General features: G+C 40.9%; 1 protein-coding gene across 2 annotated transcripts in view; it reads left to right on the top strand.

Moving 5' to 3' along the window:
• The window catches only part of LOC135508372 (tyrosine-protein kinase receptor-like), a 136,110-nt gene that overhangs the window by 18,625 nt on the left and 102,775 nt on the right, over positions 1–14,710 (top strand). For both annotated transcript variants that reach the window (XM_064928510.1, XM_064928508.1), the window contains exons 2-4: positions 7,962–8,051; positions 10,184–10,333; positions 13,936–14,164. In XM_064928510.1, coding sequence (XP_064784582.1) covers positions 7,962–8,051; positions 10,184–10,333; positions 13,936–14,164 — 469 coding nt within the window. The remainder of the gene's footprint in view (positions 1–7,961; positions 8,052–10,183; positions 10,334–13,935; positions 14,165–14,710) is intronic.

Raw genomic sequence — 14,710 nt, 5'->3', positions numbered from 1 at the left:
TGGTCACCATTTGATTTGGAGGAATTCTAGCTCAGGTGAACAAAAAGACTTGAGTTCTCGTATGTTGTTATGATGTTATAATCATAAAACATACACCCCGCCCTTCTTCTTACCAGAGAGATGTTTGCTCTTGTGGCGCGATGCACTCAAAATCCCGTTGGCTGTACGGACTCCGACAGCATGTCCCCAGCTAGCCATGTCTCTGTGAAACAGAGTATGTTACAATCCCGGATATCTCTTTGGAAAGGAACTCTTGCCTTAATTTCGTCAACTTTGTTAACTAGGGACTGGACATTTAATGAGTAATATACACGGAAGCGGTGGGTGGTGTGCGCACATCTGAAGCCTCACTAGAAGACCGCTCCAGCACCCTCTCCTCCGACGGCGTTGTTTTGGTTCGGCCTCTGGAATCAGTTCAAATGCCCTGGGCGGTGCAGACAAAGGATCCGCGTTGGGAAAGTCGTATTCCAGGTACCATCTTTGGTTACGGGATTAAAAAAAGAACACACCTGTACCATGTCAGACATAGAGTTGAAATGTATTCAATCTTAAATTTGCATCCCAATATTACACTTTATATACATTACAGAAGACTGAAATATAACAAAACCATTTGACATAGAAACATCTGATTTTCGTCTGTTTTTTTTTTGTTTTGAAAAATATTAATACAATTCCACACGAGGCCACTAGCTCAATTTACTGCAGGAAAGAGCTACACAGTCAAACAATTCCTTATGCTTTGCCATATTTGGTAGCCAGTAGCTAGCCAACAAGCCAACACACCCAAAGTAAAAATACATTTATGAGTTATAGTGTTTTCTTCAGCATGTTTTTGAACCCACAATTGCTTTATTCTGAAGCCAAGGGCCTTTTTATAGCTTTTGAATCCCAAGCGGTCTCTGTGAAATGGGCATATAAACTGAGAAAATATATTGGTGTTTGCAGTGAAACTGTGGCATCTTACTCTAAATACTGTATTTACAGTCTGACCTCATTTAGCGAACTGTTTTTAATAACAACATTTCTCAAGCATGGCCAATGTGACCTTGTCTCTTATGTTTTTATTGGACATCTGGCAACATACAGACTGTCCATTGTCATGTGAGCTTTTCATACAATACTAGTATAGTCTTATTTTAATTGTCTCTTTTGTCCAGTGCTGTTGAGTTATGCCGACCCACTGTGAAACCCCCTGTCCCTGTTAGTGTGTATTGATCCAAACTGGACCGTGGGGGTGTGTCACATGATTGTTCCATTAACCCCCAGGGCTCTGATTGTTGGCCTTGTGTCCTGTTTCCGGCCCTCCACTCCATAGAGCTAAAACTGTCATGTACAGTTTATTTTTGAGTGACTGTGTTGTAGTCACAATTTGGTGATGGTTGTTTCTAATTCGGCTTGCTTTCTATAATTAATCTGTTTATTCACATTTGATCTATTTCAGTCCTTTCTGCTGAGTTCTTGTTTGGGGAGTCAGAGATGTAAAGCGTGTCGGTAGCCTGGAGCCTTCCCCCACAGAACAACCACATAATTGCACGTGGAAAATCACGTGATTTCACATGAAATTTCATGTGATCACATTTTCACGTGTAATTTCATGTTATCACGTTAATTTCACATAAGATCACGTGATCACGTGAAATCCATGTGTTTTCTCTGTAATGGTTGAGTCAGAGGGATCAGGAAACATGAGTAGTGTTTTATAGAGGTCTTTGTGTTAAAACGAAGACCTTGGAAGTCGTCAGCCACTCAAACTTGTTAAAATACTCCAAGCCAGAAGCTGTTAGTAGCTAGCTGTAATAATGTTGCTATTTTATAGAAATCTCTTGTTAATACTAGCCAGATGGGCACAGCTAGATAACTACCTATCAAGATGATGAAGAAACAGTTTAATTCACTCTCCATAATCCCATATTACCAGTGCCAGCCCATAGCTAAATGTTTAGCTAGCTAGCTAACTTTAGCATATTCGCTAGAGAGCACAATATAGCTAATTAGCTAGTTAAGGACACTGAACTAACTCGGCAGCTAACACAGGCAGCTGTTTCATGGAAACTAGCTACACCATTGTGATTTAATTATAATGTCAATGCGAGCTACAGTGGGTAGCAAGCTTGGAGGAAGTATTTAGTGTTGTGTGAATTGCGTCTGTGCACTTGGCTAGCTACCATCTCACGGCTTACATTAGATATGACGTGTGACTGGCTCATCCGTGGATGTATGGAGAAAATGCCTTTATTTTTTTCATTTTTTTTGTTGGCTCCACCATGTGGATGTTCGTGCTCTCTGATTGGCTCAAAGTCAAGTTGTAGTATGATATGTTACGTTTGGTATGGTTACATAAGACAGAAGGTTCCTTCCCTTTCCTGCAGTCAATGACCAAAAGCGCCCCCTTTGGCCTCATGGGTGGAATGTTATTAATATTTCTTATAATTTCATCATTAATAAAGATTGTTAAAAAAAGATAGCCCTATTTGGTTATAGCCCTAAGTGTTTGACACTTTTTTTGGTTACTACGTGATTCCATATGTGTTATTTCATAGTTTTGGAGTCTTCACTATTATTCTACAATGTAGAAATTAGTAAATATAAAGAAAAACCCTTGAATGAGTCGGTGTGTCCAAACTTTTGGCTGGGAAAGTGAAAGGGGAATAACTAGTCAGTTGTACAACTGAATGCATTCAACTGAAATGTATCTTCCACACTTAACTCAACCCCTCTGGCACTGTATATAAAGTGTAAAATTGGGATGCAAACTCAAAATTGAATACATTTCCAATATACTGTATATCTGACATGGTGCAGGTGTCTTTATTTTTTTAAATGATTTTGTTTCCAAGTAGATTTCTTTAAGACGACTAAGAAGCAGTCTGTGTGACCCTGATTTAGCATACTGTAGTAAAAGGTTAAGTCAAAACGTAAGGAGGGTGGTCGGTCATGCGTACAAAGCGAAGGTATAACAATGCAAAGGTTGCATGTTCGAATCTCTTCACAGACAACTTTAGCATTTGAACTAATTAGCAGCTTTTTTACTACTTTGCATGTTAGATAACCCTTCCCCTAAACATATCCATAACCCTTTTAGCTAACTATTCCCCTAACCTTAACCATTTAACCTAACTCCTAACCTTAAACCTTAACCTCAAACCCTAACCCCTAGCCGAGTTAACCTTAGCCACAGCAAATTTGAATTGTTAACACATCATTTGATTTGCAAATTCATAACATATCGTACGTTTTGCAAATTCGTAATCTGTCATACGAATTTTAATTCGGAACATATCATATGAAATGGATGATGGACATCCACAAACTAATACATACCATACGAAATGGATGAATGACATCCACAAACTAATACATACCATACGAAATGGATGATGGACATCCACAAACTAATACATACCATACGAAATGTCAAATACATTGCCTTCAGAAAGTATCTACACCACTGGAATTTTTCCACATTTTGTTGTGTTATAGCCTGAATTTAAACTGGATTTTTTTATCACTACACCTACACACAATACTCCATAATGTCAAAGTAGAATTATGTTTTTTTAAATATATATATAATATATATATAACAAATAAATTAAAAAAGAAAAGCTGAAATGTCTTGAGCCCGTAAGTATTCAAACCCTAGGTTATGGCAAGCCTAAATAAGTTCAGGAGTAAAAAGTTGCTTAACAAGTCACTTAGTAAGTTGCATGGACTCACTCTGTGTGTAAGGTCCGTCAGTCGAGTAGTGAATTTCAACCACAGATTCAACCACAAAGACCAGGGAGGTTTTCCAATGCCTCGCAAAGAAGGGCACCTATTGGTATCACACATTTTTAAAAAGCAGACATTGAATATCCCTTTGAGCTTGGTGAAGTTATTAATTACACTTTGGATGGTGTATCAATACACTTAGTCACGACACAGATACAGGCATCCTTCCTAACTTAGTTGCTGGAGATGAATGACACTGCACAGGGATTTCACAATGAGGCCAATGGTGACTTTAAAACAGTTACAGAGTGTAATGGCTGTGATGGGATAGAACTGATGATTGATCAATGACATTGTAGTTATGCCACAATACTAACCTAATTGACAGAGTGAAAAAGGGAAGTGAGTACCACTCAAGTGGTGGCTGCTTCATGTTATGGGTATGCTTGTAATCGTTAAGAACTGGGGAGTTTTTCAGAATAAAAAAGACACAGAATGGAGCGAAGCACAGGCAAAATCCTATAGGAAAACCTGTTTCAGTGTCACGATCATTTGTAGAAACGGACCAAGGCGCAGCGAATGTTGAGTTCCACATAATTTTTTAATAGTGAAACTGAGCAAAAACAATAACCTAATAACGAAACGACAATGGAGTGCTGACATACAACTACCCATTAACAATATCCCACAAACACAGGTGGGAACAAACACTACTTAAATATGATACCCAATTAGAGACAACGACTACCAGCTGCCTCTAATTGGGAATCATACAAATCACCAACATAGAAACATGAAAACTAGAACACCCACATAGAAATAATAAACTAGACTAACCCCACAGTCACACCCTGACCTACTCCACCATAAAAAATAAGGACTCTATATGGTCAGGACGTGACATTCAGTCTGCTTTCCATCAGATACTGGAAGATGAATTCACCTTTCAGAAGGACAATAACCTAAAACACAAGGGCAAGACAGTGAATGTTCCTGAATGGCCGAGTTACAGTTTTGACTTAAATCTGTTTGAAAATTTTTGGCAAGACTTCAAAATGGCTGTCTAGCCATGATCAACCAAACATTTCACAGAGCTTGAAGAATTCTTAAAATAATAACGTTAAAATGTTGTACAATCCAGGTGTGCTAAGCTCTTAGAGACTTTGTATTATAGGGTATGGTGTATAGATGGGTGAGAAAAAAACATATACAGTAGGGCAAAAAAGTATTTAGTCAGCCACCAATTGTTCAAGTTCTCCCACTTAAAAAGATGAGAGGTCTGTAATTTTCATCATAGGTACACTTCAACTATGACAGACAAAATGAGAAATAAAATCAAATTATGCAAATTATGGTGGAAAATAAGTATTTGGTCAATAACAAAAGTTTATCTCAATACTTTGTTATATACTCTTTGTTGGCAATGACAGAGGTCAAGCGTTTTCTGTAAGTCTTCACAAGGTTTTCACACACTGTTGCTGGTATTTTGGCACATTCCTCCATGCAGATCTCCTCTAGAACAGTGATGTTTTGGGGCTGTTGCTGGGCAACACGGACTTTCAACTCCCTCCAAAGATTTTCTATGGGGTTGAGATCTGGAGAATGGTTAGGCCACTCCAGGACCTTGAAATGCTTCTTACGAAGCCACTCCTTGGCTCGGGCGGTGTGTTTGGGATCATTGTCATGCTGAAAGACCCAGCCACGTTTCATCTTCAATGCCCTTGCTGATGGAAGGAGGTTTTCACTCAAAATCTCACGATACATGGCCCCATTCCTTCTTTCCTTTACACGGGTCAGTCGTCCTGGTCCCTTTGCAGAAAAACAGCCCCAAAGCATGATGTTTCCACCCCCATGCTTCACAGTAGGCATGGTGTTCTTTGGATGCAACTCAGCATTCTTTGTCCTCCAAACACGACGAGTTGAGTTTTTACCAAAAAGTTATATTTTGGTTTCATCTGACCATATGACATTCTCCCAATCTTCTTCTGGATCATCTAAATGCTCTCTAGCAAACTTCAGACGGGCCTGGACATGCACTGGCTTAAGCAGGGGGACACGTCTGGCACTGCAGGATTTGAGTCCCTGGCGGCGTAGTGTGTTACTGATGGTAGGCTTTGTTACTTTGGTCCCAACTCTCTGCAGGTAATTCACTAGGTCCCCCTGGTGGTTCTGGGATTTTTTGCTCACCGTTCTTGTGATCATTTTGACCCCACGGGGTGAGCTCTTGCGTGGAGCCCCAGATCGAGGGAGATTATCAGTGGTCTTGTATGTCTTCCATTTGCTAATAATTGCTCCCACAGTTGATTTCTTCAAACCAAGCTGCTTACCTATTGCAGATTCAGTCTTCCCAGCCTGGTGCAGGTCTACAATTTTGTTTCTGGTGTCCTTTGACAGCTCTTTGGTCTTGGCCATAGTGGAGTTTGGAGTGTGACTGTTTGAGGTTGTGGACAGGTGTCTTTTATACTGATAACAAGTTCAAAAAGGTGCCATTAATACAGGTAACAAGTGGAGGACAGAGGAGCCTCTTAAAGAAGAAGTTACAGGTCTGTGAGAGCCAGAAATCTTGCTTGTTTGTAGGTGACCAAATACTTATTTTCCACCATAATTTGCAAATAAATTCATTAAAAATCCTACAATGTGATTAGTTGAAGTGTACCTATGATGAAAATTACAGGTCTCTCTCGTCTTTTTAAGTGGGAGAACTTGCACAATTGGTGGCTGACTAAATACTTTTTTGCCCCACTGTATTTAATCCATTCCTTATTCAGGCTGTAACACTAAGATGAGGAATAAGTCAAGGGGTATGAATACTTTCTGAAGGCACTGTATCATACTAAATGGAGTGTCTTGGATTTAGGTACAGGTTCCCCACTGTGATAAGTACCAATCCGCAGTGAGATTCTAGATGTGTTTCATGCTTTAGAATCCCTAAGCCTCTGTTAAACAGAGCACTCACACTTGCAATATTCTCTGCTGTTTGCTCTTGTTTATGGCTCTTCTGTGAATACTTTATTTATATATATTTTATTGTTAACACATTCTGAAAGCTTCCTTGAGATCCCAGATTACGTTGGATGCCTCCTGTGGTATAAAATAAACCGCCAGTGAAATATGATTTCCAGAATTTGTTTATCCAAGTGGGTTATTTTAATGTAAAACTCACTGACCAGGATGACAGCATGATCCCCTCCACCCTCATTTAACTGAGTAAGTGTGGACAAGTTGTAGCTCAAGGGTTTACTTAATAATTAAGTTCAGCTGATGCTATTGAAATGTAAGGACAGATTCAGGGAGGAGGCATTCCAAACTACTACGAATAAGTGAAAGATCTTAATGTCCCATCCTCTATAAATAAGCTAAAGGTTTTATTGCCAAGTCTAAAAGACATGCCCAACCTTTTGTGTTTGATCTGTGTTGTTAATTTATGTCAACAAGAGGACTTAATATGCTGTATGTCAATCCAGAGAGAAGGTTATGAGCTGTTGTGTTATGGTTACCTTGTATGGAACTTATTGTCCCGGTTTTTCATGAAAACTAAATTGGGATATTCAATAAATGGATACCATGAAACTGACTTATATTTAAAGGCCTCGTCAGGGAACATTGAGTAAGGGAAAGGGGCATACCTAGTCAGTTGTACAACTGAGTGCCTTCATCTGAAATGTGTCTTCCGCATTTAACCCAACCCCTCTGAATCAGAGGTGCGGTGGGCTGCCTTAATCAACATTCACAGCACCTGGGGAACAGTGGGTTAACTGCCTTGCTCAGGGGCAGAACAACAGATTTTTACATTGTCAGCTCGGGGATTCAATCAAGAAACCTTTCGGCTACTGGCCCAACACTCTAACCACTAGGCTACCTGCCGCCCCTACATTCCAACCACTAGGCTACCTGCCGCCCCTACATTCCAACCACTAGGCTACCTGCCGCCCCTACACTCCAACCACTAGGCTACCTGCCGTAAGCCAACTATACTTAAGTTTGATGGATCTGTTTGTCATTATACTATTTTGCGTCAATGGCGTCTTGTCTTGATTGAACTGGCTGTTCATGCAGCTGTGTTGATCTACAGGCCCCAGGGTAGACAATATCTCTCATTTGAACTTTAAAATGGAAGGACAGCCTGGTGTCCCACTGTCTAATAGTCCTCTGCTGTCAACCATGTTGTGTGGAAACACTAGGGACACACAGTCAATAAAAACAATCATGTAACCACTTGTCTCTCTCTTTCGCTCTCTCATTTTCAGTTGGCAGCTCCAGTCATGCTCTACTGGACATGTCCCTGGAGGAGAGCTTCATGTTTCCCCATCACTTGAGTCCTAAGGACAAGAGCCAAGGTAAGAATTATCCACACCCAGCTGTTTGTCATTTGGAGACCTAGGGAAGAAGCATGATTTACTTAGTAAATCAATCACATAGAACTCTCCCCCATATCGTCAGTATGAAATATTCAGTGTCAACAGATCTTAATTTAATCACCCTTTGTTGCTGATCATTTTCCTGCACAGAAGGAAATGCAAACTTGTAGTGTATTTGAGTTGTATCAACTCCAACAAAAATAGCCATGAATTATAATCCACATAAATAATTCACATTTCCTGTTTGTGCAGATTATTTTCCTGCTGTAGAAAACTGGCTCAAATTTAAGTTCCTACATCTGTATGGAACCCAACCTGTTTAGTTTCATTAATGATAATGTGTGTCAGGGACAATGGGGTTCCGGGTTTCTGTTACCTATAAATGTGTTGCCATGTAGGGCTGCCGTTTCTCTTATGTGTGGTTTGCAGAGAGTGAATCAATGCAATTTAAACTATAGAAAGCACTAATCTAATAGTGTTTGTCATAGCTGTTACAACATTGTAATGTGTTCAAAGCTCACGTTGGCAGTCGCGTTTGTTCTAAATGAGACTTTGCGCATTAAATGAAGACCCTGATGAAATTGAGCTTCACACAAAAATCCTCATCTGCATGTTTAATTTACGACCAAAACGTGTCTTAAATTTTTCACCCAACCACTTACATTCTAGTATTTCTGTGTCCCAGAGGGAAGAGATGTGGTTGTCTTATTAGTGGTTTCACTCCTTCAGGACACAGGACTCCCTCCACATTCACTTGGGTTAGATTAGCATTGTTAGACTCAACATGCCAATTATGGAGCCCTTAAAAATGTATATTTTCCTTTTCCAGACTGACATTCCCTGGTCTTCTCTGATTATATTGGAGTTGTTTTTATGTTTGATCATTCACAAATCACTAGTTGGTGCTACATTAGGCTTCATCAGACCCCAAGGAACGTTCTTAGTCTGCACTATAAAGCAATTTTGAATTGTCTTGTCGGTGTCGATTTGGAGACTCATATCTCTTGCACTGAACTTGGGGAAAGTTAAAGCGCTAATGGAATCCGTCTGAAACAGCTCAGAACACTAAGCAGGGTTTCTAAGGTCATTTTAATCGAGCTTGTTTGATGAGAAGAATGTGTACTGAATATGTACTGACATGAGTCATTTGAACATGAGTGTGTGCGTCTAGTAGCATTATGTTAAATGATGGCTTTTTGTTCAGGCTCTGATATGCTTTATAATGGGTTTTCAATGTTAAACTAAAAAGACAATTTCAACTAATTATGCTGTATGCCTGTATCTGGTTTGGCGTCTGCTGTTCTTGGAGATAGTCAGAGTGGTCTACTTATTGCCACTGTCTGAGCCTGGTAAATATGCTCTCAGGTAATGGGGCAGCAGGTAGCCTAGTGGTTAGAGTGTTGGGCCAGTAACCTGAAAGGTTGCTAGATTGAATCCCTAAACTGACAAGGTAAAATTCTGTCGTTCTGCCCCTGAAGGTAGTTAACCCACTGTTCCTAGAACATTATTGTAAATAAGAACTTGGTACAAGTGAAAAGTGTTGGTGACTGCTGTGAGGCTACCAATTATGTAGATCACTCTGCATCACTTGTCTGAATATGTTGACAGTAGAAACAGTAAAGCCTTCTAACTGTGGTAACAGTACCAAGGACACTGTTTCTATTTTAGCCAATTTGCTGGAACCATAATGGTTTCAAATGATAATTGCCCTGAGATTTGGTGCACTTCTACTAATTTTAGCCATGGGCATCTGGAGTGTTTACTTCTGTTAGGAGCTGTTGGTGGAGTGGAGTATACAGTTAAGGCATTGTGATGTCCTCATTTCATCATATTTCTGAAGCAAGCTGCAATGTTGGCCTAATTTGGCATCAGATGAGGATCATTAGTTCCATGCGTTCCTGTCATTCATTTGTATAATTCATTTAAACTAATTTAATTACAATCAGGTGCAGTTTCCCTCTTGATTTCCATGTTGACATGAATGAATACAGTACTGAACACAGTACAATAGAAATTACATCATACAGTGGCCAATGTTTTTGCAAGAATGTGTGAACGGAACATAGAGTCAGTCTCAGACATAATGGATCTCTTTTTCCTCACTCCTGCAGCTACCTCTTGTGATTTTGAATCGCCTTGCTCTTGGACCTTCTCCAATCACAGTGTCAGAAATGACTGGAGGGCCATGTCACCACAGCAACAAAGATCCAGCACACAGGCCATGAAGCCAGTCAGCGACCATTCGGAGGGGAACTCTGACGGTAAGGGAGGAAGCACAGTCACAAAGAGAATACTCCATGTGTTTTTCACTCACTCCTTTAAATGTGCTACTCCTTTCACCTCACTGAGAGCATAGTGTAGTATACTGTGTCGTGTCTTTGGCATCATTAAAAGTGAAGACTGTTATTTTATCAAATCAATTCTCTGTAATTATTATTACGTGATTAAACTAATCATGGAAATGTAATTAACTAGGAAGTCCGGGCACCATGGAAAATCTTCAGATTACAAAGTTATATATTTTTTTAAACATTTTGTACAAAGATATTTTAATATCTGATCAATTAGTCTTCTATTAATGAATTATTCTTTACCTCCCGTCAGTCTCATTCCAAACGTCGTAAATTGTTGGTTATCTGCACAAACCCAGCCTTTAGTATGAATCATCCATACACCAATTTGCTTAATCATTTATTTACTAACTAACTAAATAATCACAGAAATGCATAAACAAACAAACAGTAGATATGCTACTAACAAATGATAGGGAAGATCCCCTAGTGGGCTAAGCTGATATGACGGCTTGGTGGACGAAGGGAAGTGGGTGTGGACTGAGAGAGAGCGGGAAAGACAAAAAGGGATCACTACACACAGGTGATAATTATATTCATTGAAATGCTAATCCTTTGCACATGAACGCTCACTCATTTGGGTATAATTGCAATCAATATATATTTACACCCATGTGTCGTGATCTTCTCTGTTGGAGTCCGGCCCGTCTGCTGGAGAGTTCCAAGTCTCTCTCTCGCTCTCTCTCTTTCTGTTTCCCTGAAGATCAAATTCTTTTGTGGTTAGATGGATACTTCAGGGTACCATTCAGAAATATTCTCATAGAATAGATGTTTCGGCGGTTGTCGGTATTCATATCCCAGGTTTACATAATTTTTAGCTGCAGACTAGTAATTAGTATCTAAGATTTTCTCTTATTCGGTAGGGTTCGATAGTCTCAGAGTTGAACCGTTTCCAGCCGTGTAGCCAATGCTCCACGTGGTATGGTCAGGAATTCAATAACTATTCGCAATCACAGCTCACGCTGTGGGTTTGCTTAGTCTAAACTATTCACTATCATAGCTCACGCTGTGGGATTGCTCAGTCTTGGTACTCTAACCTGTGCCAGCTCAGCTGACACTGAGGTATTCATGGTCTAAAGAGGATTTCCTCAGGAGGGGGTTTTATTCGTAACAATAGGAAAGGGCTGTTCCATGACGCCGGATCATGTCTGTGCTCATGGGGGAGGGCCAATGACTTAGTTAAACTTTAAAGGAAATATAAACTCTCACATTAAAGGTTTAATATCACATTACATAATTTCACAAATAGTTTAATCTTTACCAATTCATTTAATACAATAATTAGATGCAAACCTCATAACGGAGGCCCTAGACCCACTCCAATTTGCTTACCGCTCAAATAGGTCCACAGACGATGCAATCTCAACCACACTGCACACTGCCCTAACCCATCTGGACAAGAGGAATACCTATGTGAGAATGCTGTTCATCGACTACAGCTCAGCATTCAACACCATAGTACCCTCCAAGCTCGTCATCAAGCTTGAGACCCTGGGTCTCGACCCCGCCCTGTGCAACTGGGTACTGGACTTCTTGACGCGCCGCCCCCAGGTGGTGAGGGTAGGTAACAACATCTCCTCCCCGCTGATCCTCAACACTGGGGCCCCACAAGGGTGCGTTCTGAGCCCTCTCCTGTACTCCCTGTTCACCCACGACTGCGTGGCCACGCACGCCTCCAACTCAATCATCAAGTTTGCGGACGACACAACAGTGGTAGGCTTGATTACCAACAACGGCGAGACGGCCTACAGGGAGGAGGTGAGGGCCCTCGGAGTGTGGTGTCAGGAAAATAACCTCACACTCAACGTCAACAAAACTAAGGAGATGATTGTGGACTTCAGGAAAGAGCAGAGGGAACACCCCCCTATCCACATCGATGGAACAGTAGTGGAGAGAGTAGCAAGTTTTAAGTTCCTCGGCATACACATCACAGACAAACTGAATTGGTCCACTCACACAGACAGCATCGTGAAGAAGGCGCAGCAGCGCCTCTTCAACCTCAGGAGGCTGAAGAAATTCGGCTTGTCACCAAAAGCACTCACAAACTTCTACAGATGCACAATCGAGAGCATCCTGGCGGGCTGTATCACCGCCTGGTACGGCAACTGCTCCGCCCTCAACCGTAAGGCTCTCCAGAGGGTATTGAGGTCTGCACAACGCATCACCGGGGGCAAGCTATCTGCCCTCCAGGACACCTACACCACCCGATGTTACAGGAAGGCCATAAAGATCATCAAGGACATCAACCACCCGAGCCACTGCCTGTTCACCCCGCTATCATCCAGAAGGCGAGGTCAGTACAGGTGCATCAAAGCCGAGAGACTGAAAAACAGCTTCTATCTCAAGGCCATCAGACTGTTAAACAGCCACCACTAACATTGAGTGGCTGCTGCCAACACACTGACACTGACTCAACTCCAGCCACTTTAATAATGGGAATTGATGGGAAATGATGTAAATATATCACTAGCCACTTTAAACAATGCTACCTTATATAATGTTACTTACCCTACACTATTCATCTCATATGCATACGTATATACTGTACTCTATATCATCATCGACTGCATCCTTATGTAATACATGTATCACTAGCCACTTTAACTATGCCACTTTGTTTACATACTCATCTCATATGTATATACTGTACTCAATACCATCTACTGTATCTTGCCTATGCTGCTCTGTACCATCACTCATTCATATATCCTTATGTACATATTCTTTATCCCCTTACACTGTGTATAAGACAGTAGTTTAGGAATTGTTAGTTAGATTACTTGTTGGTTATTACTGCATTGTCGGAACTAGAAGCACAAGCATTTCGCTACACTCGCATTAACATCTGCTAACCATGTGTATGTGACAAATAAAATTAGATTTTGAGGCACCTGTATAAACAGAGTAATGTAATGTGGCTGTATTGTCTTTCATTTGGTCACAAACATGAAAAAGAAAACAGACCGGTCGTAGCTGGCTTCTCCACTGACCGTTTACACATTCTCCAAAACATGGATATTATTCAGTTCTCAAATTCTGTGATGTAGTAGAAGTTCCTTTGTTCTACTGTGAACCTCTCTCTCTCTATACTGCATGGCCAGGGGAGAGAGTCTCCGCCAGGAATTTACGGCCTGAGATAACAGAACCTGGGTTTAGGAGAGAGTGAGAGAGAGGGGGAAGGCACAATCTATATCCAGAAAGGTCCACATTATGACAGCTGTATTCAGGGAGATGTAATGGAATTGTTAGAGAGATGGTGACGTGTGTTGAGCGCTGGGGGGGACCCGGCCAAGAGAAACAGAGCTACGGTGTGTAACACTGTAAGGAGGTCTATGTGCAGTAGGATAATGCAGCATTTTTCCCCTAATCATTTTGATGTGTTGTTTTGCTTCATAATTAACTGAAAATACTGCTTTCAGTCAGAACAATACAAATATTTCGCTATGGGTTGGGTTTTTCGTCCAAACACTTCAGTTGACTTTGTGGAAATTGTCTGTCCCCCCCCATTCCAGGTCACTTCCTGCTTTTGAGTCCCTCCGCTTCCTCCAGGGCATCTAGGAAGTGTGAATACTACATCACTAGTCCAGTGGTCTACAGTAGTGGTCCACTGTGCCATCTGCAGCTGGCCCGCTTTGAGCTGGGGCCCACCTCTGGAAACCTCTCAGTCTTAGTGAAACCAGTCGAGTCAGCGTCTGTCATCAGCACAACAGCTCTCAGTGGCAGAGACCAAGATGGCACCAGGTTAGCATGTTTGGATTTTATGCTTGTTCACTTTAACATTCCACACAACTTCTCAACAATCTCTCTTTTGTATTCTTACAGTAGTAGCATTTGCTCAAGCAGATTTTTAGTGCGACCATGTGTATCTCACTTGCGGTACTCTACCTTGCATCTTGACTAAGTTCGTAGCAAATCAAATCAAACTTTATTTGTCACATGCGCTGAATACAACAAGTGTAGACTTTACCGTGAAATGCTTACTTACAAGCCCTTAATAACCAACAGTGCAGTTCAAGAAGAGTTAAGAAAATATTTACCAAATAAACTAAAGTAAAAAATAATAAAAAGTAACAAAATAAAAATAAGAATAACGAGGCTCTATACAGGGGGTACCGAGTCAGTGTGTGGGGGTAGATATTAAACAGTGAGTAGCAGCAGTGTACAAAACAAATAGGGGGATTAATGTAAATAGTCCGGTGGCCATTTGATTAATTGTTCAGCAGTCTTATAGCTTGGGGGTAGAAGCTGTTAAGGAGCCTTTTGGTCCTAGACTTGGCGCTCTGGTAC

Source organism: Oncorhynchus masou, chromosome 21 (assembly GCF_036934945.1).
Source record: "Oncorhynchus masou masou isolate Uvic2021 chromosome 21, UVic_Omas_1.1, whole genome shotgun sequence".
NCBI lineage: Eukaryota > Metazoa > Chordata > Actinopteri > Salmoniformes > Salmonidae > Oncorhynchus > Oncorhynchus masou.
This window is presented reverse-complemented; position numbering and strand designations above follow the sequence as displayed.